The sequence below is a fragment of the Manacus candei genome, unplaced genomic scaffold (genome assembly GCF_025592945.1).
Source record: "Manacus candei isolate 608988 ecotype Guabito, Panama unplaced genomic scaffold, ASM2559294v1 h1tg000050l, whole genome shotgun sequence".
NCBI classification, from domain to species: Eukaryota; Metazoa; Chordata; class Aves; order Passeriformes; family Pipridae; genus Manacus; species Manacus candei.
Window position 1 is genome coordinate 3,182,668 of NW_026138098.1, and position 27,333 is coordinate 3,210,000.

General features: G+C 41.5%; 2 protein-coding genes across 4 annotated transcripts in view; one reads left to right on the forward strand and one right to left on the reverse strand.

Annotated features, from left to right (window-relative positions):
• The window catches only part of LOC127477143 (uncharacterized), a 347,576-nt gene that overhangs the window by 11,605 nt on the left and 308,638 nt on the right, over positions 1 to 27,333 (reverse strand). The gene's annotated exons all lie outside the window — the stretch shown is intronic.
• ACADSB (acyl-CoA dehydrogenase short/branched chain) lies at positions 27 to 15,469 on the forward strand. 3 transcript variants are annotated; one of them, XM_051801190.1, is made up of 11 exons: positions 27 to 107; positions 3,878 to 4,037; positions 4,278 to 4,378; positions 5,040 to 5,246; positions 5,691 to 5,861; positions 6,797 to 6,922; positions 7,291 to 7,383; positions 9,472 to 9,561; positions 10,968 to 11,105; positions 11,918 to 12,017; positions 12,708 to 15,469. In XM_051801190.1, the coding sequence occupies exons 1-11, from the start codon at positions 66 to 68 to the stop codon at positions 12,776 to 12,778; spliced, it is 1,299 nt and encodes a 432-aa protein (XP_051657150.1). In that variant the 5' UTR covers positions 27 to 65; the 3' UTR covers positions 12,779 to 15,469. The 3 variants fall into 3 exon arrangements, with proteins under 3 accessions (XP_051657150.1, XP_051657151.1, XP_051657152.1); XM_051801192.1 differs by lacking the exon at positions 27 to 107 and adding an exon at positions 331 to 1,485; XM_051801191.1 differs by lacking the exon at positions 10,968 to 11,105.

Consider the following 27,333-nt stretch of genomic DNA (forward strand, 5'->3'; position numbering starts at 1 on the left):
CACTGGGGAGGGGGCGGTGGCTCTGACGCAATGGCCGCGGTTCTGACGTCACGGGGCGGGTCAATATGGCGGCGGCGGCGGGAGCTCGGCTCAGGGACTGCGCGAAGGTGATGCCTCAGGGCGGGACGGGCAAAGGGGGGGATGCAGAGCGTCCTGCCGGATAACGGCGGCTCCCGAGCCTGCCGGTGACGGGTCCGGGTCTGGGGGCTGTCGCGGTGCGGGGGCTGCCGGGGCAGGGGCAGCTCTGCCAGCGGCAGCTCTGCCAGCGGTGAGGGGGGTTTGTGGGTGTCTGCCTTGTGGGTTTCTGTATCCATTCTGGATATACTCTGGAGGGGGGGTGTTGGGTAAGTCCGTGCTGAGGAGAGTTCTGGTGAGTCTCGTGAAATGGCCTGTGAGGAGACAGCAGCAGAGGGGCTTTGGGGTCTCCTTTACTTAAATATCAGTACAAGGTTCTTCCCCCAGAGGCTGGTTGGGCACTGAACAGGCTCCCCAGGGCAGTGGGCACAGCACCAAGGCTGACAGAGCCAAAGAAGCGTTTGGACAACGCTCTCAGGGACAGGGTGGGAGTGTTGGGGTGTCTGTGCAGGGCCAGGGGTTGGACTGGATGATCCTTGTAGGTCCCTCCCAACTCGGCACATTCTGTGATTCCATGATTCTCTAAACACACCTGTGGCACTGGAAGGGGGATCAAAATAAGCAGAAAACTCATGTTTGTGCCACACACACGCTTTGACTGTGCAGGGTGAGAAGACAAGCTGGCCTGGGGCCTTCTCATGCAGCTCAGGGGTGTGTTGTGACACCTGAATTAAGTCGAAATAAAGAAAACCAACCTTCCCACGATGGAGCTTCTCTGCTGGAAGCAGCTGGGATAGATACAGGAGTTGAACCCATCAAGGCAAGCAGAGTGAGCTTAGGAAAACATGTTGCTTTGGCCTTTTTCTGTTTATATCTTAATGCTCCCCCCAGGTCCTGCAGCATTAAAATCTTGGTTTAGATTGTAAAACAAACAGAAGGAAACCAAGAGAACGGGTCTTTAAAGAGCTGAGATGGAGGGAAGGATGGAGATAAACAGAAAAATCAATGTTATCAGCAACCCACAAACCAATTTTCAAATGCATGTGTTGAGTAGGGCAAGCAGTCTGAGTCCTGTAGCAGCACAAATCATTACCTACAGAAAAAGAGGAGGAAGAAAAGGGCAGGGAAGCAATATCCAAGGATTTGAGTAACGTACAGGCACTTTAACTAACTACCTGAAAGTTAGTGATACCATATGACTGCATGACTTCTAAAAATAAAAAGGTAAACAGTAAAGTAGTGACCTGATTCTTTCTGTTTTTTTAAAATATAAATGTTGAACTAAAACATAATTTCTGCACTGTGCTGTCATTACTCTGCAATACCTGTGAGTTGCTGCTCTGTGTGTGAGTGTTGCCAACATGAGTCCCATCCCTTGGATCCATCCTGGTGGTTCTAAGACTTTTCAAGGTAACTTTGTTGGGAATGTTTCTTTTGTCCTCTAGCAGCGTTTCAGTCCAGTATCAAACAAGGCTTTATTAAACCATGTCTGTTAAATGTTGGAGCCTTTGTTTCTCCTGCCATGGTCAAACACCTTTCCCTGCCCTCCCTGGGATGACTGCAGTGGAAGAGCCTCCAAGGGAAAGTGATGGGAAGGAGGGAGAGCATGAGAAAGAGGGAAGAGAAGTGGCTGAAGGGACAATTCCTGTGGGTGCTCGCCCTCCAAACCTGCTGTGCTGGCTGTGACCTGCAATAACTCCGAGCTGTTTGTTGGTGTTTCAAAGCTCCCACGTGCCAGCCAGGCTTTGGGCAGGTCGCCTCTGCTGGTGTCACCCCGTGCACTTGTGCCTGACCTTGCTGGACTGCTGTTAATCAAGTTTGTCCAGCTTCCCATGGGAGAAAAATCTGTGTATTTTTTGTGGTGTGCAAGATCTGTACTTCCTGCTTTTCCTGGAGCAGCATCCTTGGTGTGTGTTGGGTGATGTGGTTGGCAGTTCTGCATTCCCATGTCAGGTACCTTCAAACAACAGCAGAGGTAACCCCAGGGTGTTGTGAGGGTGGGGAGGCCCTGGCACAGGTTGCCCAGAGAAGCTGTGGCTGCTCCATCCCTGGAAGTGTCCAAGGCCAGGTTGGATGGGGCTTGGAGCAGCCTGGGCTAGTGGAAGGTGTCCCTGCCCAGGGCAGGGAGTTGGAACTGGATGATCTTTAAGGTCCTTCCCACCCTTAACATTCTGTGATTCTGGTACCTGTTGTTGTTTCACCAGTACTGGTTTATTGCCTGCTGAGCAGCTTTTCAAAAAGTTCTCTACTAAGAAGGCACCGTGCACTTTCCCTGACAGCTCTTGGTCAGTACTGGAGAAATATTCTCGGTAATTCATCATATTTGTGCCACCATGAAAGAAAACCGCTCTTTTCTTTGTGCTTGGAAATAAAGTAGTAGAAGGAGCAGGAATTATGTGTGGTTTGTAGCCCTGTAACTGCTGAGAAGTGCAGTTAAATAGATGTATGTGTGTGTATACTTAGGTTTTTCCATCTCAGACCTTGCTAAGAACAGACTTACACAGGTGGATGTTTGCACACCGGGGTGTTGAGTGATCCCACCATAGCTGCATGTTCTGCAAATAATCCATTCCTGACTGACTGCTTCCAGACAGGGTTGCTTTGGATTTAATCTCTATGAAAACAACATTTTCTTTATTTTTGTGGAGACCCACAGTGACTCCAGTAACTCAGTCATCATTTGAAAGTGTTGCAGCTACTGCTGATCATCCAGACTTTGTATTCATGAATCAGCTTCACTAGTCAGTACCAGGGCTGTTGAATGTGAATGATCATTGAATGTTCACAGCAATATTGTTCTCTGTATTACCACTTCTTACCGTTTAGGGTTTTTTCTTATGTCCTGCACAACTGCCTGTGCTAAAACCAGGGTTTCCTTATCACAGTAGACCTGTGCTTCTTGTCTCTAAGACCAAAAGAGTTCATCGATCTGTTTTACATCACTTCTTCAGCCAGGGAGATGACAAGTGTTGAAAGCCAACATGAAAGAGAGTGAATTATTAGAAGGATCAAAGGAATTTTTACTTCCTGACCCCGAAGTTTGTGCTGTTTTTTGAGGAATGCTGCTCTCAGTGTGCACTGTGAAGTTGCCCTGTGCTCTGGGAGCTACAGAGGCGCCTGGTGAGGGCACAGCCAGTCGTTCTGCTGCTGTGGGGTTGAGGCTGAGTGCTGCCAAAAATGTTGGCAGGCATGTGCTCATATATTTTATGGCACAGCTATGTCTCCACTGGAGGTTTCTGTCAGCAGTTGTCTTGGTAAGACATTCCTATCTCCACACTTCAGGCTGACGTAGCAAAAGTGACAGAAATCTGTAGTGAAGATCTGATGTGAGGGCATCAGCCACAGAGCGAGGTGGGTTTGGGCAGCTGTGAGAGCAGAGTCACTAATCTGTTTTGCCTCTTTTGAGGCACAGTCAAAGTGTACTGCTTTTTTGAATCCTGCTTTTCAGGAGCACATTTTGCAGCAGTTTAGCTGCTGTTGGCCCGTTACTTTTTGAGCCAGATCATGTCCATTGTGCCAGCTTCTTTTCAGATCCTAAGAAATCATTCTGTTCTTGGGAAGTATATTGGCCTGCAAACCAAACTTACCTTTCTAAAGCCTGTGAGCTGCTTGAGTAAGTCTTTGAACACTAAACAGTTTGTAGGTCCCCAAGAGAGAAGGAACCTATAATGCCTCTGTTGTCTGGGTTGGATGTAAGTTCTGTTTCCCAATCATTTACTGAATAAAAGCACTGAGTAAAGTTATGTATTGCTGTGTGTGTACAAACCTAACTGTTTGCATGTTCTGTACTTGTTGCCAACAGCTGACAAGAAATATTCCAGCATTCTTGGCTCCTTGGAGGTTTTCCCAGTGTGCCTTTAGATCCTCCAAATCAGAACTCAAGCCGAATCTTTCCAGTGATGGAGTTGTCTGTGCTCCACTTCACACGTTCACTGAAGAGGAGACAATGCTGAAGAACATGGGTAGCTTTTATCTGTGCAGTTACAATTCAGAAATGTTTAACTAGAAGGGAAATTTTAGCTTAAAATCTTATTATTTATTTCTAGTTAAATGTTGTGGGAGACTGTGCTTTACACATGTTTCTTTTGGGGAGGGTCAGGGAACATGTGCATAACCTGTCAGAAGTACCACATTCCTGTTATATTGATCCCAAAAGAGACTGTTGGAATACTTACACATTTTCTTTCTTCTCCTCATTGCAGTGACAAAATTTGCTCAGGAACGAGTGGCACCTTTCGTGCAAAAAATGGATGAGAACTCGAAAATGGAGGACTCCATAATACAGGGATTGTTTGAACAAGGGGTCTGCACACTTTTACTGAATCTTTTATCCAGAAAGTAGCATGATTTTGTGAATCTCTAGCTGTGCCCTTTTCAGATTTTTAGATTTAAAGACCGAAGGATATAATTCAAATGAAGCAAGGAGTCATTAAAATTTTAGTTTTATCAACAGCAAGACAACTTTAATTTCTTTTTTACTGCATTATCACTCTCCATGTTATAATATTTTTTGCACCTCTCCCTCCCCCACATCACATTATTATATATCTTTTAGTTCCTTGTCATCCCTTCCTTGCTTTTTTTTTTTAATTGGATAAGCATTTAATTGAATGCTGGAAATGCCATGACTGATAACTGTTGCTGGAAAAGAGTCCTCTATACCCTACTGGGCAACCAACCATGAGGACTTTTGTTGCAGATATCCTGGTGTTCATTCCTGGATTAAGTTTTATCCTTTCCTGCTGTCAGACCTAAAGCTGATCCTTAAGTTGTTTTCCAGCCTAAACAATTCTGTGAAGAACTGTCAGTTTGTTAAGGGTATTGAAGGAAAACTAGTTTTAGGGAAGGATCTGCAAATGTTTACATTCTGTGGGTTTTATTTTAATCTCTTAAGTATCAGCTTGGACTGAAAAGTTGTTGACAGGAACTAACAGATTGATGTATTTGCACCTTTTCCATTTCAGCTGATGAGTATTGAGCTTGGGGAAGAATATGGAGGAACTGGAGCTTCATTTTTTTCAACCATATTGGCAGTAGAAGAATTGGCCAAAGTTGATCCAGCTGTGTCTCTTTTATGTGAACTCCAAAACACACTAACAAATAAATTGTTTACCACATATGGAACAGAAGAACAAAAGAGAACTTACCTGCCCAGAGTGGCTAAAGACACAGTGAGTCGAAGTCTTACTTTACTTAAGTATTAAAATTATATTATAGTTTAGTAATGTTAGTGGGGTTTTTTTTTTCACTGACTAATGTGTGACTGCAGCTCTGGAAAATATGTGTGAACTTTGAAACACTGGTTAGAGCTGAGATCTGTGGTGATATAGATACATCCTGTCATCAGTAGCTGAGAGGTAAAAGTGGAAGAGCACTTATTAGTTTCATTAAAGTTTAATTTACTGTGGAAAAGAACTGTAAAGCAGTCGACTTTGAGAAATGTGTAATTACATAGTGTTTCTATTCTTAATCTCTGTATCTGAAACTCAGTTACTTTCATGCAATAGGTTAAAATGTTTGAATTTAGGAGACTTGTGCTTGTTTATAAGCATTTCCATTGCAGAATTTGTTACCTGTAAAAACTGCAATTCTTTTTTTTTTCCTTCTCTTGACAGATAGGCAGTTTCTGTCTTTCAGAGGCTGGGTCTGGCAGTGATGCCTTTTCTCTGAAGACTCGGGCTGAGAAGAAAGGAGACTACTATGTTATCAATGGCTCCAAGATGTGGATTAGCTTAGCAGAAGATGCAGGAGTTTTCTTTGTGATGGCAAATGCAGATCCATCCTCAGTGAGTTGCATCTCAGTGACAGCTGAAGTATATGAAACTATGGATTTCGTATTAATAATCTGTGCACCTTTTCCTAGCTGGCAGCAGACCTTTAAAAATATTTCCCAACAAAAATCGAGGGCTTGCTGAACAATTTAATAAGTTCCTTCAGCCAGGGAAAATAAAAATGCCAGAATCATAACTGCTGAGGTGAAGAGCACAGCCTGCATTGGTGATGTTCTGAGTGACAGAAGGACACACAGTCTAAGTCTTTCCAGCCCTTCTGAGGGGAACTAAATTGGCACAATTGGTTAGAGCATGGTACTGATAACACCAAGGTTGCTGGTTTGATCCCACATGGGTCACTCACTTAAGATATTGGACTTGATGATCCTTGGGGGTCCCTTCCAGCTCTGAACATTCTGTGACTTAAATTACAAGTTGCTGTTGCTAAAAGGCAAAATACAGCTTAAGCTGCGTGCACTGGAAAACTAAAAAGTGTCCTATAGTAAAGTATGTTCAAGTAAAACATTACCTAGCTGAATATGCCTGTGTCAAGTTCTGTTCCCAGTTTGGATATGGGAAGTAAATTGAGAAAAGTCAACTGCAGACTTCAAAATCTTCTATACCAATATGGTAATTATCAAACACAAAGCTAGATTGTTCAAAACTTTTATTTTTTTAAACTCCTTCCACTGTCTCTGTCTTAAAATTATAACTTGAAGATATTTATTTTTAGAATTAAAATTTCCTGATTTGACTTAAAAAAGAAGAGGGGGTTTTCTTTCATGGAACATCATGTTAAACCGTAATTACCACCAGACAACGGTGCCAGTGCTTTAGTAATACAGTATTAAGCAAGTGTAAAATTTCAGTATGGGAATGAGATATTTGGACTACTGTTTGGTGATATGAATGTAAAAAGCAGCCCTTGATTATTTTTTAATTCCCCCCAGGGATACAGGGGAATTACGTGCTTCATAGTAGATCGTGACACAGAGGGACTTCACGTGGGGAAGAAGGAGGACAAGCTGGGAATCAGAGCATCTTCTACCTGCCCAGTGACTTTTGACAACGTGAAGGTATTGTAAGTTCAGCTGTTGAAGCATAATTTGTGTTTGATTGGAACTTGACCACAGATAAGGAAAGAAAGTTAAATAAATTCCCTGGGTTTTATGCCTTAGATTTGGCATATTTTAAGTTTTCCCTCCCAGTTCTCGAGGGGGTTCGAGTCTCTAAAATCTTGATGCAGTTTTTCTCAGTCATCAGGTTATAACCACAGGAATCAGGGAATGTTCTAATCAGATATTCTGGGGATCAAATGTCTGGTTTATGTTTTATGCCTTCGCTTCAGAGGAACATTAAATAAAACATGTGCACTGATTCATCTGTGAACCCTACGAGCAGTTGTAGAACAGAACTGGAATAATGGAGTGGTTTTATTCTTCAGGTTCCTGAGACCAATATCCTGGGACAGGTTGGACAAGGCTATAAGTATGCCATTGGAATGCTCAATACTGGCAGGATAGGGATTGCTGCACAGGTGGGTCATTTGCTTTATTACTGAATGCAGCCAGTTTGGATTGAAATTTATGAAATATTTAAAGCTATTAAGAATAAACGATTTAGAAAAGGCTTTATTAAAAGCTCAGCTGCCACTAGATGTCACTGTTCCTGTAGCTAAATTCCAGTAAAAGTGGGAACAACTGTCAGAGGGAAAATTCTCCTTTGGTGACATAAGCAATGGATTTAGAAAACATTAAATGGCAATTAGCTTGTCTGTGGTCGTTAACTTATTGCTACTGAATTATGTCAACATTCGTATCTTCCATTAAGAAAATTTATTTTACACAGAAAACTAGCTTTGGAAAATAGAACACCCTGAAATGTATAATATTAATGCTTCCAACTGTGATTGTATGGGATTGGCAAATGTGACCTTATGCTGACTGATGTTTTCCCAACAACTTAATTTTAAAAGTCAACTTATTTTTAAAATAGATACGATTTTCTATAGCAGAACTGTTCCAGTTCATTGTTGTGTTTGAAAATTGCACCATGTGGCATCTTAGGGGAAAGTATTTATTGACCTTTAAGTAATTTCAAAATGTTGTGTTTTTCTGTAAAGTCAGTTTTGATCTCAGATTGCTGCTGATCCCAGTGGAAATCAGGTTCAGCAGTATAATAAAATGATTTGTGATAAGTTTTTATGTTTTTAACTTACTTTAGCAAGCAATCTTTGCTTCTACTTTGTTGTGCATTATGTCTGTACTAGCAAACTCCTTTATCTTTTGCCCTAGTTTGCAGACAGACCAGAAGTAATCATCCTCATGAAATTTAGACTTTCCACATGGCTGATAATTGGACTCACTTTTCCATCATTTCTAAAGATTACCTGTGATTAAACTTTGTCTGATTTGGCATTTAAAAAGGGCTGTGGGCCCCATTGTTCCCAGAGATATAAATAATATAGAGGCTCTGGCAGTAAAATACATGGTCTGGATTATACTCTTAATTACTCCAAGTTACACCTTAATTAAAAGTTAAGGTCAGGTAGTTGTTATATCTTAGGTACTACTTTCTTGGCACCTTCAAATTGAGAGAAATGTACTTGTCAAGAGCAGCAGCTCTAAAGCCCTGTAATATTGAGTTTATTTTTGCAGCAGTAATAATTTTAAAAGATAATGAAGATCTTAAAAAATGTAATTGTCTCTTTGAAAACAGTTTCAGGTAGTTTTAGTGCAAGGCAGCTGCACATATTGTTACAGGTGGTGAAGTTGATGTCCTTGGCTCTTCTGTATGAGTTTATGTATAACAAATCTGGTAATGGGGCTGATTAGCAGCAGACTGCAACATTTTCTTGGGTTATTTTCCTATCATGTCTTTTTTTCTAAAAACTTAAATGAATAAAGTATAGATGACCTAGTCAATCATCAGCTTAATATGTGGGTCTGCCCAAAAATACCCACGGACATCATTAAAGGTAGTTTGACTGAGCTGCTTGATGTGACAGCTGACTGCTTTTGTCCTTGTGGAAAGACAAAATTGGTCTAAATTCTTCTACAGTTGTTCTGCAGCGTTAGAAAATACTGGAAGAAATGTTAACTCTCCTTCCACTCCAGTAATTTTCTAACTTCTGAAGGAAATTGCTAATTCTGGTAGTCTAGTGTCCTCTAGAAAATGAGAAATTATTCTGATTATGAAAATAGCTTTGACTAATCATTCAAATTATTTTTCCTTTAATAGTGTAATGTAGATCTATAGATCTTTAGTTTACAGTAATTTTCCCATGTAATTACGAATTTTCCCAGGAACACTTAGTTTTGTTCAAAAATCAGTGTTTTTCACAAATACTTACCTATGGCAAGAAATGGAATAGCATGAAATAGGCTTGTTCCTCAAACTTTTTTTTTTATCTCAACTCACCTCAGTGTTTCTAATAACTGTAAAATTCTGGCTCTTGAGATTCTGTGTAGAAACTTTATTGTACTTTAGATTTGTGTAGGTAGGAAGAAAACTGAACTTTTCTCCTGAATATTAAGCTGCCTGACCAGAAGATCAACTGTTATCTCCAATAGGTGCATTCAATTAACCAGTTTTTACTGACCATATTCTTTATTATTTCTTGCAGATGTTAGGACTGGCACAGGGCTGTTTTGACCATACAGTTCCATATACAAAAGAGAGAGTCCAGTTTGGGAAAAGTGTCTTCGATTTCCAGGTACTTGTTAATGAAAATATGGGAAGTGCTCTCCAAGAAAGAAATGGTTACCACAGTAGTCAGTAAAATGAGGAATATGAAATAACATAAAAATGATTTAAAACTTAAAAACATTATCAACATGACTCCTTTTGCTTGATAACTTATTGGCAGTTTTGAAAATATTGAAAATTATTTGAAAATAATACACACGGAACTCCCTTCTCTTCTGATTTTAATATCACAGTCTGTTGAATATGTTCCAGTTTTTATACCCTTTCATGAGGTGCAGGGGAAGGCCTTTTTCTGGAGCCACTAGAAATTATAAAAAGATGAGGAAAACTGATTGAACTATTAGATTTCCTGTGTTATACGAAGACATTTGGTTTTCATTATAATATCTGTATCTTACAACGAAAGAGACTCTTTGTTGCAGAAATGATGTATAGTTTAATAAGGAAGATACATAATTGTAATTACTACAGTAATTTTCTCGTTAAAAGAAACCTACATCTCAGCTGAAGAGAAGGAACATTAGCACTACTCATAATTTATGCAAATTTTAGGAAGCACTCACAGATACCTAGGAAATGATTGGAACTGCGTCTTTTGAATGGGAAATGGAATTTATAATTGCCAAATCATTTTGGTATTTTGACCTGCATATATATTTCTGCAAATCTGAGGGAACCGTGTTAATGTCCTAATAAGATGAAAGATTTCATTGTGTTTTAGACTACTAAATGTTCGTTTTCAATCATCATAATGTTTGGGTCTTCTTAAATAAACCCATTCTTCTGTAATACCTGCAGTTAGATGTGAGCTCCATCACCTTTTTCCTTCCCTTTGAATCCGTTCCTCAGTCGTGTCCTCTATACCTTTATGCTGCTCCTAACCTTTGCCTGGTGCCTCTGGGACATGGCAAGAAGTTGTCACCTTCCTAGTGCTCCACTTTATTCAAGAGGTGCTAGTTTGCAAGTCTTCCTGGGTTAAGCTCACCAGGGAACCAGGTTTGTTACTGTGTGAATGTCCTCAATAAACAGCTGCAGAATAAAAACCCAGCTCTGGCCTCCCCGTGTCTCTGCAGTGCCGAGGAGGGCCTTAAGGTTTGGCTAAAATTCTCCCTGATACTCAGGGGTGCAGATAGGTAAGCAGCAGGTAGTTCTTTGCTGCTGTCCAGCCAGTCAGGCAAGAAGTACCCCAGGCCTCCTGAATCCAAGGAAAGGGAGGGAGAAAACAGGAATGCAGTTCCTAAAAGCACATCGATGACCTGGAGGTTTTCAGTGTCTATAGATGCAAAGGAACACGGAGCTACTGGAATCCACCTGGATTTGGTAGATTTATTTTAGGGTGTGAAGGGAATGGTTGTTGGTGGGGACTCCAGCGGGGCTGTGGGTGCTGTGTGAGCTGTGTGGTGCCGGTTGCAGGGGATGCAGCACCAGATCGCCCAGGTGGCCACACAGCTGGAGGCGGCGCGGCTGCTCACCTACAACGCGGCGCGGCTCGCCGAGACCGGCCGGCCCGTCGTCAAGGAGGCCAGCATGGCCAAGTACTACGCTGCTGAGGTAACCCAGCCTCTCCATCCTCTGGGGTCATGGCACTGCTGCTTAGAAGTGCCTTCTGCTGCAAACGTGTAACCTGTAATTCATCTTTTGCTGTGAAATCTGTGGATGTACTTTCGTCTTGTCCGCCCCCATCCCTGGGAGCGTCCAAGGTCGGGTGAGACGGGGCTCGGAGCAACCTGGGCTAGTGGAAGGTGTCCCTGCCCATGGAAGGGGACTGGAACTAGGTAATCTTTATGGTCCCTTCCAACCCAAACTGTTCTGTAGTTCTGTGATTCTCAGTCCGGGTACAGAATGTAAAGTCACCCTCATGCCTCTAAACAAATTTTTTAAAACGAAGCAACGACATTAAAAGAGGAAGGTGAATTAATATTTTCACTTCATCTACAGGGATTTAATTTTCTCAGAATTCTCTTTTTGTGGCGTGAGAAATGACACTGTGAGACTTCATTTGTGATCATTTCAGCTCTGCTGGTCACAGCTATGACTCTTAAAATGATTCAAAACCGGGTGACTTCTGCCTCTTTGCAACTGCTGTCTTGCATACCACTGTTAGCCTTTTCCACAGTGCAGCATAGGAACTATTGCTCTAACATTTAGTGAATTCTTGATGTGCTTTGATTTGGAAAAATGTCTTTTTTATTCTAAAATGGCTTGCTGAAGATGAATACAAAAATATCAACCCTTCCTCTTCCCACCTGTTCTAGTTACTGCCTTATTCCCTAGTTTGTTTTGCCTTTAAATAGCTACAAAGAATACAATTTACTGCCACTGTCAGGAAATTGAATCCTGTAACTCTGAAACTATTTTCATAGGTTGCAACACTGACAACTAGTAAATGTATCGAATGGATGGGAGGTGTTGGATTCACAAAAAATTACCCAATAGAAAAGTATTATCGTGACTGCAAGATAGGTGAGTGATAGTTTCTTAACAAGTATTTCTTGTGGCACTAGTGGTTTTAAAGAGGATAAATGACTGGCTTTTTTTTTTTCAAGGTGTTTTTTTCCCTAAGACTACATGAATGTGGGTTCAAAGGCTCAGATACAAGAATGTAAAACTTCAGGTGTAAATACCCGTGTATGTAAGGCCAGTTAAAATGTTTAATTACATACCAATAAAATAGACACAAACATTGTGTCCCATTCTATTCAGAAAATTCCAGTTCAAAAAAATTTAAAATACCCACTTTGGCTTTAAGTTCTGAATGTATGTGGAATTCTATTTTCAAGATTCCTTGTTTACTGGAATAGTCTTTGGACCCAATACTGACATTTTTAACAATATTACCCTTTGGCTTTTTTTGTGATAGCATTTGGAACTGCTTAATTTTTGTTGGCTATTTAGGAATTGCTTTTCAAGGAAATGTCTTATTATGTTGTGCCAGCCAGAAGAGTGCTTTACTTGTTGCAGATAATAAAACATGAACATTTATATTTTATAATATTATATATATAAAATTATGATTCTGTGCTAGTTCTTACTCAGTAAAGCTTCACTTCATAATTGAAAATGTTCTAACTGGACTGTTAGAGTGATATTTTGGTCTCTTCATATATTCACTGTGGTTTCTTAGTCTGCTAATTTATTTTCTTCTGATTTCAGGTACAATATATGAAGGAACCTCAAATATCCAGTTGAGCACCATTGCAAAAATCTTAGCACAGGAGTACTGAAACCATAAGGACTACCTTGACTGTCAAAGGAAATTATTTCCCTGAACACTCATTGTGAATTACCCATTTATTTGTAAATACAAAAAGCATTAATGACATCATAAATAAGAATACATCATCACAGATGAAATCATAGGGAAAACCATGAATTCCCCATTTCAGGACAGTGAGTAATTCATGTGAAATCCTGAGTTCCACGTTCAGATCCAAAGTGTGGGTTATAAGTATTTTTTTTTCTGCCTGAGAGACTTCCAAGATAATTCCTTGGATTTAGTTACCTTAGGTTATGGAAGCAGTGCATCTCCACTGGGGGATTTCAAAGTGAAAACAAAGGAAGCCAAATCCTTGGCATAACTGGTGGGAGAGGTTCTGTTAAGCCCCCTGGGAGGAAGGGCTCTACAGGAGAGAGAGGAGCAGTGGTTTCCTCTCTCCCAGCTGTGGAGCTGCTGTAATTGAAGTAATTTTTACAGCAGCCCTTAGTGTGTTCTTAAGGATATCTTTGTAATTAAGCCCTTCCAGCCCCAATTTGTACTCCTGAAAGGTGGATAATATCCACCTCCCTTCCCAGCCTTCTCAGCTGTTAAGGGTTTTAATCTAAGAGGCTATTTATAGTTCTCCTTTCATAAAAGGTTGAGTTGAAATCTTTCTGAAATGGGGTTAAAAAAGCTCTAGTAGTTCTGCAAAAAGACAGAGATATAAGCTGGGTAATAGGAGTGCTGTGATACTACCTCACAGTGGCCTTTCCATGTTCAATGCATTTTACAAGCATTAATCCTCAGATCCTTCCTGGGAGTTAGGGAGGCACTGTTAATTTGCAGCTTGGAAAACTTGCTCCTAAAGTTAGTGGCTCTCCAGCATAATTTTTCCCTTTTTCAAAGACATAAAGGGGCAGGGGGAGGGGAAGTATTTGGTTTTTTTATCCCTCTCTGTTTACTTTAAAATTAGACATTTTATTTACTGCAGAAAGCTCTTCAGTGCTGGAGAGCTAATTAACTAATAATCAAGAGACAGGAAGCTTAATATATGAAAAATCATCCTAATTGCTGTAATTGGCAATCTGTTTCAAGTGTTTTGGGGAGGGAAGGGTTGGTTTTCTGGTTTTGGCTGACTTAGAAGAATCTCATTTTTAAAGCTGCTGCTCACTGATGATTCACTTCGAGTGGAGCTTAGAATGTTACAGGCTGAGACTCCCAAAGGATTTTTCTGACAAAACTGGGGCAAATGACACTTAACAAGTAGGATTTGTAAAACAGGCAGATTGCAGTGCCTTACACAAAGAAACCAGCAAGGATGAAAAGCACCATTAAAAAGTTTTCTGACTTTCTGTCAGCTTCAAAGGGAACCAACTACTTTAGTGAATTAACCCCCTCATATGCACACTTTACCTGTCGATAGGCAGGGAATTACTGTGGTCATTGTCCTTATGCCAATAAAAAAGCCCCTCTCAAAGCAGTTTGATCAACAGCTTTGAGATTTTCAAAAATACAAGAGTAGGAGGGTAGACTAGATGGTTTCTGAAGTTTTCTTCTAGCATCATCATTATTATTACTGTTGTTATTATTATTTTATTTGTTATTATCATAATGATTGATGCATTTCAGGTGGTTTGCAGGCTTTCTTTCATAGCCCAGGAGACAACCTGAACATCCTCATCAGCTACTCAACAGTTCATTTCAGAAAAGCAAGGTCAAGCCTTTTGACTAATGTTACAGCTGTAAATATTTCACATTTCTCGGTCATGTATGATGTATTTTGTACACAGTTTTGAAAGAAATGTATGTCTTGTATTTGATATTTATCTACAAAATTCTGTGGAGGAATACGTGCACAAATCTATTTTAACCTCTGAGTTTCTTTCATCATTGTTGTAAAAGGACATGTGGAGAGCATTGACTGTTCTGGTCACTGATTCTGGGAAGAGTTAGAGAACCACAGAGTGGTTTTGGCTGGAAGGGACCTTAAATCCCATCCAGTCCCAACCCCTGCCATGGGCAGGGGCACCTTCCACTAGACCAGGTTGCTCCAAGCCCCGTCCAACCTGGCATTATTTCATCCCCTTAACTCTAAACACAGATGTTGGTTTAGCAATGACAAGTGCTGTGCTTTGTCCAGGGGCTGCTAAGAGCTGCCTGTGCTCCCCAGCCCCTGTTTGGTTCGGGGCAGGCATTTATGGATGGTCATAAACTGCATTTCTACATTCAGCACTGTGGGCACAGGCTGCAGAGCTGGCATTGGGAATGCTGTGAGGCTTTCTGTGCTAATGACAGGGCTCAAAGCTGCTTTATGTCCTCAATATGTATTTATGTTAGTGAATTTTCCCTTTTTATGTCCTCAGTCAGCCCAGCTGATCCAGTCTGTTGTCCTGGAACAGCATCTTCAGTATGAAACGTCACATATGAGCTTCCCTGGTTAGAAGAAAAGACCTGTATTGAGGATGTATTAAGAAGTGCCTGAATTTTATTTTTTACTTGATACAATACTAATCTTGTGTATTGGGTCATGGTTCTCTAATAATCTGTCATTTAAAATTTTTACCAGATCTTGCAGGTTTTTCACCAGGGGAGAGTGACTGTATCATCTGTCAGGTTTTTCTAGTTCTGTTCTGCTTGGTAATCAAGATCTGAGGCAGATTTCTGCAGAAGGGTTTAATCACTACTTGGGAGATACTCAAATACAACATTTTATATCATGTTTTCTATGCTGTTGTTCTTTCTTCCATATTTTCTTTTCCCCACGTAAAGATTCTGTTAGAAAAGGCTAATGTGAAACACAGAGTAATTGTTCATTGGGAGCCTTTTGCTGTGTAAAGACTTTTCTAATTAACATGTTATTGCATTTCCACCTGAAAATCTTTTGGTGAGAGACACATCTTAAGCTCTTCCTACCAAGTCTGAAACCCAGACTACTTTGAAAGCAGCTGTCTGACTTCCCTGGGCTTATATTGGATACACAAAAGCTGAAGAAATGTTTTTCCTCAGCCCCAGAATGTATTCAGTGAACCAACATGACAGATCTCCTGTGAGAGTTACCTGAAAGTGGTTACAGCTCCCACAAATACTTCATAAATATTTACCTGTTATGTGATCTCTGTGCAAACTGGGGTTGGAGGCACAAATCCAGGGAGAGCTGACTGGCAGATGAGTGTGTACTGTACAGCTCCCAAAGGGTGTTCACACAGAGGCACTGTGTGTTGGACCGAAATACAGAGCATTTTGCACAGAGTTGTCTTCTCTGGAGTGTCCAGGTGAGCAGACAGGGCTGGAAATCTTGCTCCTCTGGATTGGCTCTCTGGAGTTGGGTAGTGTGGCTGATTGTACATGCAGGTGACAGCCCTGAGCCCACAGCAGAGACAGCCAAACATCAGTGCAGAGTGAATCCAGGCTGACAAATGGGATTTACTGTCATTATTTCAGTTAAATATGCCAGTTGTAAGATCAGCTGCTGTAATTAACAAAGTCCAGCTTAGTGGCATTGAGGGAGTTTCTTGTTATCTGATACCAGAGACATCATTAAGCTGCTTTGAAATCTTGGCATTTATCATCCTCTGAAAAGAATCTGTTCATGTGCAGTAACTGTCTAATGCATTGGGTAACTAGAAACAACCAGTGTGTTTCCTAATAGCTTCAAATGTTGATTCACATTGGTATATTAATGTTCCAAAGAACATGGAGTGTGCAGTGTAACACTTTTTCTGGTGAAATATTTAAAAATATAAATCAAAAATATGTACAGTCTCAATAGGCAGTAGTAGCATTTTTATATATTTTGTCTTTCAAGATCATTTGGATTTACATCTGTTCTCTCTCTGTCTCAGTAGCTGTAGAGCTGCTGATACTGGAGGACTTAAAAAAATGTCAGGGTGGCTTCACTAAAGGAGAAGCACCTGACAGAAGATTCACTCTCAATAGCCAAGTAACCAGCACTTTCAGATCTGGATTTATTTAATACACACAGTGAGGACTCATGAATGCGCAGAAAAAGATGTTCATTGAGCATTTTTCAGGGATCTGTTTCCAGCTGTGAGATGCCTTTCTCTCCTGGTGTAGAGGAAACAAAGGGAAGAGCTGGAATATGATGGGCTCATGTGGAGTTTGACTCTCTGGGTCCTCTGAGTTTGGTGGATGCTGTTTGGGGAAGTTTCCATCCTGGAGCCTGCAGAAGGACTCTGGTTGGGTCTCCACTCCATAGGACACAAGGAGCTCTGGCACATCCAGAGCTGATGTTCTCCTCCCTGAGGGGCTGTTCTGCCTTCTCTTGGGAACATCCAGCCAAGACTGAAGGGATGACCCACCTGGCAGGGGAACAGGATCGTTTTCTAATCATCCTGGTCATCACATAAAGTTTGCCTTGGGTATTTTTGTTCTGAATTGTTTTCAAGGACACACTGCAAGATTTTCCTATTCACTAATTTGCATCCTAAAGATGCAAATGAAATGCAAATTTTTTAGTATAACCAGAGCAGTTTTAATTTGATACTGTGTTGCTGAATTTTTTTGCCTTGGTTTAGATGGTACCCAAGGACATGATAACTACGTGTTAGAAAGGCATTAACTTCTCTGGATATTTTTATTATTTCTGTAGAAGGAATTTGCTAAACCGACCTAAAAATAATTGAGTAATAATTAAAAAATTTAAAGTTAAGGTTCTTGAAATGTAGTTAAATAGTGAAACGCTCCACAGAACCTGTCAATGGAGGTGTTGAAGGCAGAGTTGGTACAGAGCAAACATATTTTAGTGCCAAAGCTGGTGCTGTTTGTTTTAGTATAGAACCCATCAGACATTCTGTTCCTGTGGGGGAGGATGTTTACACACCAAATCCAGCATTTGCTCCAACTGTTCCCGTAAGAATTGAGGCAAAGCACTTTTTTCAGCTTAGGTCCTTTCTCAACTTCTGAAAATGTTTTAGTGACTCCCTGTGATGCCCTGGAAGATGGTTAATGTGATATGAAGGTTAAATGATACAAAGGCTCTATTTATGCCCATAGCCTTGTTTTCCTCATGTTCAGTGAAAAATTCCTTGTGTTCTACTGTATGACTTCTGCCAAACACAAACTGTTCTGCTCCTTTCTTAAATTATGTGTTATTTAGGTCTTCTCAGTGTCTGACCAACCAAGCTTTAAAAGGAAAACCATTTTCCCAGTTTAATTGCAGCAATGCCTACATTTGATGGATAGGGCAGGCTGTTTTGATTGTTGCTTGAATAATAAAAGCTGGATTCAGCAGGATATTTGTCATAAACTATATTTGACTGCCATGCAGGATTCACAGTTCCCAAGGACCAAAGGAGGGTGCAGCAATAGATCTTCCATTTAGCGCTGGAAGTATTTTAGCTCTACTGTACTTTGACTCCAGTGATCCAATTTGCAGAGATAAACAATTCTCTGGAGGTAATATAGCTTGTCATTATTTAATAATTATTTAAAATGTGCCTTGTTACCCTTGTGTAAGAATCTGGGCTGCAGGAGGGTTGTGGTTGGGCTCTGATTCTTGAGGGGCTGACACAGCACTGGGCTAAAGCACCCGATGGTCTGGTGTCTCAGACTATTGTAATTTAATAGCCAAGCCTCTCTATCCTGCTGCTTCTATTTAGAAGTGTCCAAAAATCTTTTTTTTTTCCTTTTTTTTTAACTGCAAAAGCCTTCTGGCACTAAATTACATCTATTTCTTGACTGAAACATATCTGCTCTATGCTAACCTCATTATCCAGGAATGATTTCTAGAGGAGGAAGTGAAGAATAATTAAATCATTCCTAACTGAAGGAAATGCTTCGCAGAACTATGCAAATTCCAATTTGGCCAAGATGCTGTGGTTTCATGTTCTATTTCTGGGAAGGGCAGAGGGAGAAACAGTTATTTTTGGAGTTATGGACAGCCAGGTTCTGGCTTCAGTTTTCTGTCTTACCTCAGGCTGAGTGCAGGGACATCCCTGTCCAGGAAGGAGCACAGCTCCTGCCATCCCTCTGGTACCTTTCCTATGTGAGAGCTTGTAAATTAAACTTTCCCTCCTTGCTGCAAGTGTCCTCTTGCTGAGACCCCTAAAATGGGGGATTTTCCTGCAAAAAATTAGGGCTCAGCCCTCATCTGAAGCAGTGACTTCTCTGTGGTGCTGTGCTGCCCTGCCACAGGGCAAAGGTATGAGGGCACAGACCTGCTTCCCCCACTTCTCAGCCCGTGATGAAGTGCCTGGAACAAAATCAGGATTGCATTTTGGAGGTAAAAACTGGGATTGCTGTGTGAGCACTCAGCAGTGCCTGGGGGAGCCCATGGGCTGGGCACAGCCCGCCTGGGGCTCACCTCTTTAGGTTTTCACATTTTGCCATCTGCAAATCTGACTCTTCCAAGGCTTAAGGCAAAAAAAAAAGGTAAAAAAAAATCAACAAAAAAACCAACCCACACAGCTAGCTCTTTTTACCTGGAAATGTTTGCAAATACATTAGTGATGTGTAATTGAATTATTAATTGGGAAAAGTATAATTAGAGTCCTGGAAGAATGGCTTTGCTATGCTCCACAGCTTTTCTCTTTCAAGGAATCAGATTGCTCAAATGAGTTATGCACTCAAGAAATCTACTTAGAATTAACAACATATGTCCTACTTTTCCAGCTTTTCCTTTAAAAGTTGCATCTTGTAATAATGAAGTGTAAAGAGCAAACTTCAGTGATTTGCAAAAGGTACCAGCCCTGTGCCTTTTCTAAACGGGTTGATTTATGTGCTGTTTGCTGTTTTTGAGAACACAAAACAATTAATTTATGTGTGAAAAGAACAGTGAATTAATCCTAGAGAGCCCTGGAGCCTTTAAAGGCCTGAATCATATGTTGAGCTCGTTTAAAACTTGCATAAGAAATTAATGTAGAATAAAGCCCTTTAATTTGAAAAGTGCATCTATAGTAGGTGTCCCTAGGATATCTTCAGGATCATTATTCAGAAAGGTTAAGGAGGACTTTATTTTTTCCTTTCTTTCTTTCTTTCTTTCTTTTTTTTTTTATATTCAGTATGTATTTTCCAGTTTGCAGCTCAACGTGGTGCATTTCAACTTATAAAGAGGCAGAGATTTTAAAAAGAAATGGGGAGCTTTTTATTCACCTTCCACTTAATTTCCTTGCTGCCTTGCCAGTCCCAGCTTAATGAATGTAATTGCTACCTTTGATGAAAATACTATTATCAAGATCACACATTACATTGGAAAACAGTTTTTCTTTAAACACAGCTACTGCAGTCTCTAATTATGCATGTAACAAGTGGCTCCTGAACAAAAGAGCATGTTGTCTACAATTGCTAGGAATTGGAGCAAGGCAAATTTGAACAAAGAACAGATTAGATTTGCTCCATGCTCCACAAAGCCCATTCCCCTGATTAATTTCCTGCAAAAACTAAAACAATTCTCTCTTAAAAGAAACTAACCCTCATCCTCAGAATGATCCATATGCCATTTGTGTCAATCTATATGATGATAATGGCTACAGATTTAAATTATTAACTATTAGGTGTAGTAAAAGAGGAAGGCTCTTTTATAAACTTCCCTTTTCATATGTAAATAAGCAGTACAAGGACTTAAGGAACAAAAAAACTGACTTTTCTGTGGAAACCAGGAGCAAGAAAGCACCCAGTAACTGAAAGTCTGAATTGTGCATGTATAATCCAATTATTTTGTCAGTTTACCCCGTGCTCTGTGTTCTGCACAGGCAGTACAGCAGGAGAATCAGGTCTCCTAAAATCATGTTGGTTTTTCCAAGGGTGACACATTTGAGGGCTGATTTCCATGTGTGCACCTTGAGGAGAGTTCTTCTGGAAAGGATTTGATCCAATTCTTAAAATTTAATGATTTTGTCAACAGGATTTTATGAGTTAAAATCGGAATTGGAAATACATTTGCCATTATTCCATGGAAAAGCAGGCAGGTGCTGGTAAAATCTTGAGTTAGTCCTTGGCCTCTGATAAAATCCTGCAGTATGGATTGAATTGGGTTTTGTATTACTAATCCAAGGAATTAGTCACAGCAGTTTAGAACAGTGTTATTTTTCACTCCTGTTTGTATTGATCCAGGACCTTAGCTGGGGCCCATTGTACAGGATGCATATAAACCCCATCATCTGGGTAAAAGCAGAAAACCAACAAGAGTTCTGCTTCAAAGTGTTTATAAACTGAGGTAGGAGTGTCTAGATTATTTTTTAAGGAAAATTGATGAAGAAAAACAGTGTACTGTTAAAACAATCATCCACAGCCCTTCGTTGTCTTGCTTGCACTGCTGAAAACGTGTCAGGTTGGTCACACAAGAACTGGCCCTGCAGGGATCCCTGCCAGGATGAATCCAAAGCTCCTTGGAGTGTGATCCACACTGAGGCCTGGGTTCATCTACTCTGGGCTTTGGCTCTTTGGAGGAAGGTGTTTTGGTTGTGTCCTCCGAGGGCCACAGGCGTTGGGTTGTGTGAATTCCGGTGGCCAAAGCCTTTGGTGAGGTCCATGAACACTGAAGGGCTGGAGCTGCTGAGCTCTGCTCCCTCCTTCAGCACACAGCAACATCAGGAGCTTCTCTTCAAGAGGGATAGGTAAATAACAGGCACGTTGTGTTTGGTGCCAGCAGTGCAAGAGGCGAGGTGGCAGAATTATGAGTAGCAGCCTAATTTGCACAGTATCTTCCAGCTTATTTGTATTCCCATAAAGTCAGTGCAAAGATCACAGGGACAATCCTGCCCCTGTTACACCTGTCATTTATCCCTTCTCAGTCCCTACAGGTGCTTTGTTTGCAGATTCTCACAGTTCTTCCCAACTTGCATTACTTGCAGTTAACACAAAATCTTTAAAATGTGCCCTGCCGATAAGGAAAAGGAAAAAGAAGTGCTCATAATTCTCCATGTGGATGGAATTAATCAAAATGTAATTATGACACCAAATGAAATTACTTAGAACATCATCAAATCCTTGCTATTCTCAGTGTCAGCATCTTTAAGAAACTGAATAAAAGAAAATGTAAGTCCTTTATGTGGGAATTAAAGTAATTTCTGTTTCCAGACACTTTTTCTTGAGCGTTTCAGATCCCATGATGGGACACTGCAGAGCATGCACTGGTGGAAAAGAAACCTGAGAACAGCATCGTGTTTTTAAGGCTTCTAACTGCAAATATCAGTGACAAAAAGCAACAGGCATGTAATCACCACCTGGGGAAGCTGGAGAACAAAACCAATATATTCAGAAAATCCAGAATTACTTGTGGTTTAGTTCCTTGTCTCCCCTCCAACAAGTTGAAAGTAATCTCCTGAGTTTGTGGAAACATATTTGTGTACTTTCCTGAAGAAGTGTTAGGCTGGGAGTGCTTCTCCTTTTAGAAACCAATCTGTTGTTGCCTGCAGTGGGTGTTCACCTCTTGTTTTAATGTAGTATTTCCTGCAGCACACTAAAAAAAAGCTGGCTGGGGAGGTGTGGCACTGGGACAGCAGGAGCATTTATCCACCCATCCCACCATCCCTGCTTAGGTCTCACATCAGCCAAATTCAGAAGTTCTGCACAATTACTAGTGTAGCCCCCAAATAACTGTTCTTCCGGGTGTGATGTGGCACCTAATAATGCATTTTTTTTAGCAGAACCATTGTCTGGAATAAGCATTAATTCCCAGACACCCTCTTAGCCCCCAGCATGGTGGTGGTGTGGGGATGAGATTTCTCTGAGGGTGTGATGCACCTGATTTAAACAGAGGAGCTCAGCATTGTTTATTTTCATGGGCAAATCAACCAGAAATTGTAAAGTCGAGCCCCCAAGCCTGCACGTGGTGTTACAATGAATGGAAAGGAACCAGCCCCACTCCCTGGGCAACTTCCTGAGTCCCCCTCAGCCAGAGGGAAACGTTCCTTCCCTTTGCATGGGCGCACAGGACGCCAGTGGTGATCACAAACTGGGATCTATCTATCACCCAGCTGGTGGTGGGCCAGAGTGGGAGGCTTGGAATGTCTCTTTGAGGAAGAGAGACTTGTAAATAGTGAACCAAAGAGGATTATACCAGCCCAGTTTCCCCCCCTTCTCCATCCAGTTCTTAATTAATGCAGAGGAGGGGGCGGATCTTGCGCCGCATTTAAATAATCCCAGTGCGAATGATCCCTTTGCTTTTAAATAATCCCAGTGGAAATGCAAAAGGGAAAGAGCAGTCAGTGCAAGAGGCTGCAGAGCCACAGAGAGCACTTTCCTGTGCTGGACTGATGGGGCTGAGCACGGGCCAGCTCAGTGCACCTCAGCCTTCACACACACCGGTCGTTTGTCTCACGCTCTTCTCTATCCAGATGTATGATCCAGAAAGAAGGAAAAAGTAGTTGAGGTTTAAACTCTTATCACTAAAGTGAGTCTCCCTCTACATTAAAAAACTATCCAGACATTGTAACAGGAATGGGTTCAGTTCTTATGTCATAAATTTGTGTGTGTAGAAAAAAGACTTATTGGCGAATTTAGCAGTATTTTTCGTTGAACTGGCAGTTGCTAACCATTACACCAGTATTTATTTGATTCTTAAAGAGCACAAAAGCATGGACTACAAATAAAGAAGATGGAGTAATAGCTTTTGACTGGACCACTAGCTTTAAACTTGAAATGAAGTGTCCAGTTTTGAGTTACTGTGTCCAAATGCCATTTGTACAGTTTGAAAAGTGGGGGCATTTTTCCAGCTTGTCACTGTTAGCTGTAGTTCATTCCAGTGAATGATATCACTGAAGGAGCAGTTGTTCTGCTATAAGTACTTCACTCATGACTGGAATGTATTAAATGTATTAATCTGTGCCTGAGAGTGTAATTTAGGGAAGCCCTACATTTGACACATTCTTGTACATCCTTATTTTATTGCCTTATCCTGCAGGTAACAATGTCTCAAAAGCAAAGAGACTGGATGAAGTTAAAATTACATGTCACCAAATATTATATGCACTTTTTGTCTCTCATTTTGCTGTCAGAATTACGGATTTCCAACAACATTAGTTTAAATATGTTTATGACTTGATTTACACCTCCAATGTCAAAATAAAATGCCAGGCAGGAATCCAAGGCTTCTAATGAGTTGGGAGGCAAGATGAAGCCATGAGGGGAATGTCCCCAGCCTCAGAGCCACATCTTTCATGACAAAACCCTGTCGCAAACGGCACCTGGGCCAACCAAAGATGAAGCGCGAGGGTTGAGTTGTCCTGGAGAGTATTTGTCAAACCTGCTTTAAGCCAGCGGAATAAAAATGTATTTTTTGCAGCAGGGTTAGACTTTATGTCAACTAAGTGAACCTGTAAAGCATTTATAGCCACCTCGTGACTATTGCCTGTCATAAATCTGAAACACTCTTAATCCATAGGTGTGTAATTTGGAGGCACTCGAGACACTCTCACCGCCTTCTATTTTCAATGCAATTATCTTCCATGTCGCTGTGGGCAATTAAGGAAGGACATGATTGGTAGTAACAAATGGCATTTTCTGAACTGTGTTATGCACCTGTGAAAAGGAACACATGGCTTGCTGCCCAAACCAGGTGTGGTATTGAAGCCTTGGCTGCTGCAGGTACCTCTAGAGGCAATTGCAGCGTGGTGGTTGCAGGCCCTCAATTTGAGGAAATTAAAGCACTTTGAGTAGTTTGGATTGAAAGTGCAGTGCTGTGCGCTGAAAACTAACTTGCTCCTCATCCCTTCATGGAGAGGATTTAGTGAGCAGTGCCTCTCTTACTTATGCTCAAGCATAAGAAGGAAAATCTTCCAGGATTTCCCTGGAAGGGCTGAACCCCTGGGTGCAAGCGCCGCACTCCGAGCCAGCAACGCTCACTCCGAACACACCGGGCTGCTTTCCTTGCACTGACACCCGTGTGCACATTCCAAAATAAACATCCCGAGCTGCCCACAGCTTTTCCTGCAGGAAATCCTCCGCTCCGGAGCGAGGCAGTTCATAAAGGCGGGGAAGCGCCCCCCGCCCCACCTGCAGGCATCGTTGGCTGGCAGGGATGGGGATGACAGAGGAGATGGGACCAGCGGCTGAACTCCGACCTTATCGATCCAGCCGCCCCCGCCCAGCTGAGTTGCCGCGGCCCAGTCAGCTGAAAAGGAATTTAAAGGGCACTCGTCCCCCCTGCTCGGCCCCCCTGCCATTAATAACGTTTTCATCCATGACAGTGATAAACACGCGGTACTTGAGGGGAGTTTATTAAGGTCAGTCCATAAATAAAAATTAAAATTTAAAAAAATGGGTTTACACAGATGAACAGATGGATGAATAAAGTGATTGGTAAAACAATAAATATGAAAATAGACAGATGGATGAAGTATCTGGCAGTGATTCTCTAAAAGCCCAATGCCTCAAACACTGGCAGTGTTATACCAGACCCTTCTCTCTCCTCTGATAAAAAACAGGTTTAATGAAGCTGCTGCAGAACTTATAGGTTTCGGGGATCTATGGCCTGACTAATATTTTGTCATTTAATGCCTATTCTCCAGCCTGATAAAAAGGATTGCAGCCATTTCTCTGTGTCAGGTATATAACTGAGTGCTACTAAAATTTAAATGTCTCATCTGTCCTTGGATCTAAATACAGATGGCCTTAAACCTCCAAGTTTTTCTTAATGCGAGATGGTATACAATACCCTGCCTGACTTCTTTTATCATTCTCAAAGAGACAGAGATTTGTATCTCAGTGAAATTCAGGCTACAGGGAAGCAAATATTCTTCTTCACTTCCAAATTCTGAACACCATTCGGAGAAATAAAGCTGAAAATCCCAACAACATTTCAGCCCCCATCAGCTGGGGAATGCTGTCAGGTCTTTGTGCTCTATAAAATGCAAGTCTACTCGTTACTCCCTTGAGAAGCATTTAATGCCAGGCTATCATGCAAGTTAAATTATAAATTTTGTCCTTAGTTTAGCACTGTTCAAAAGTGATCAGGAACTGGCAAAGGAGAAAAGAGTCATTGCAATTTCATGTGATTTTTGTGTTTGTTTCTGTGCTGGCTCTGTAGGCAGCTGAGATTGAGCAGGAGGAGGCATCATTTAGGGAAACTTGTACAATCATTAAGGATAAACACTTGACTCGGATTCAAGACCACAGGCTTTACATTTGCAACGTCTAAAAGAACCTTAATTGTTGCCTCTGATTAAATATTTCAAACCCGTTACTTAGATCATTGTGATTATTGATCCTTGATTAGGCCCTCAGTCCTTGATGGCCCTGCAGACATTAACTCACACTCAACAGAGTCACCTGCAGCTTTGTTTGCTGCAAATGAAGATTTTGAGTGCAGAATGTCGGCTCAGGACTCATCCAGCCTGAGCTGGCCATCAATTCCCATTGAAAGCAGCTGCCTAAGTGAAATGGATGAGAAGAGAAGGTGCAGGAGCCACGAGACTCTGCATGATTTGGTCCTCAGGAAGCAATTCAGTCTGGTAATGAAGAGGTGATGGGGCACAAAACTGCTGTTAGTTAAATCCAGGTATAAATGGAATAAACCAAGAGTATTGCAGGTCCCTAATGAACAATCAAAAAGGTGGTTAGGATTGCACAGAGCAGCTGTATTGCTTAAAAATAAGCAACAGTTGGGGGGAATAATGGCTCTCAGCCAGTTGTCAGGTAGATCCGAATGGCAGATTGGAGAAGAGGCAGAAATCCTTCTGTCAGCTGACCCCATCTAACCTGGGACTGAGCTGACCATGACCTGTGACAGGGGATCCTGGTGGAGTGGCTCTGTACCCCATGGGCTCATCAGGCCACCAACAAGACTCCTGCTTAGAGGGAGCAGAAGGCAGCCCAGGGTCCCGGACACAAAACCCCAAAGCTGGAGGATCTCCACAGGCAGCAAGTCTCCAAATCTGCTACCAGCTAAAGGAGGGTAAGCTCCCTTCCTGGCAGCAGAAAAACAATGCAATTTAACCGTCCCTGGAGTTTTAAAGCATTTTTTAAGAAGAAGATCATGTTGTTTTGATGGGGGGATTCTGTTCAGCAAACCTGGAGTTGAGGCTTAGGGAATTATAAAGGCTGAAATAAAAAGGATGCTTTTGAGCCTCTCTCTTGCAGCATGTCTTTGGTTCCCTTTAAGACTCCTGGAATATTTTAGGAAGGCTCCTCCAAAACTGTGGCTGCACCTGAGGACTTTCAGAAGATTTCCTGGGTGCTGCCACTGCCCTGATGTACCCTGGAAAGGTGAGTGGGGCTGAGCAGTGGGAAGGACACATCAGCAACCTTTGGTGGTTTTGGTTTCTTTTTGAAAGTTAACATAATAATAATCAAAGTTTCATGTGTCAGGAATGCTACCCTGCTGTGCAATGCCCTGGAAAATACCCTTTCTTTTATTTTTACCTTTCTGCTTTGTCACTTGCTCTCAAGGTCTCATACCCAGATGGGATTCAAGGCTCCTTGAAAGGAGTTTCACAAACAACCCCACAAATGTAAGACATGTTCCAGACTCTGCTTCTCACCCTGACAAAACTCTTGCCCCAGAAAAGGGCCTACTCATGTGCATCCATCATTAATCTCTTTTACAAGTCTGGAAAAGCCAAACAGCTTTTCAAAAAGCCAAACTGGCTTTTCAACCAGGGCTGTAAGAAATGGAGCCATTCAGAG

What these genes read in the sequence shown, in the direction of transcription:
- ACADSB (XM_051801190.1), top strand. Translation starts at nt 66, where the DNA reads ATGGCGGCGGCGGCGGGAGCTCGGCTCAGGGACTGCGCGAAG. An exon ending in CCAGAGTGGCTAAAGACACA is followed by an intron (nt 5,247 to 5,690) that starts GTGAGTCGAAGT and finishes TTCTCTTGACAG; the next exon opens with ATAGGCAGTTTCTGTCTTTC. An exon ending in CAAATGCAGATCCATCCTCA is followed by an intron (nt 5,862 to 6,796) that starts GTGAGTTGCATC and finishes AATTCCCCCCAG; the next exon opens with GGATACAGGGGAATTACGTG.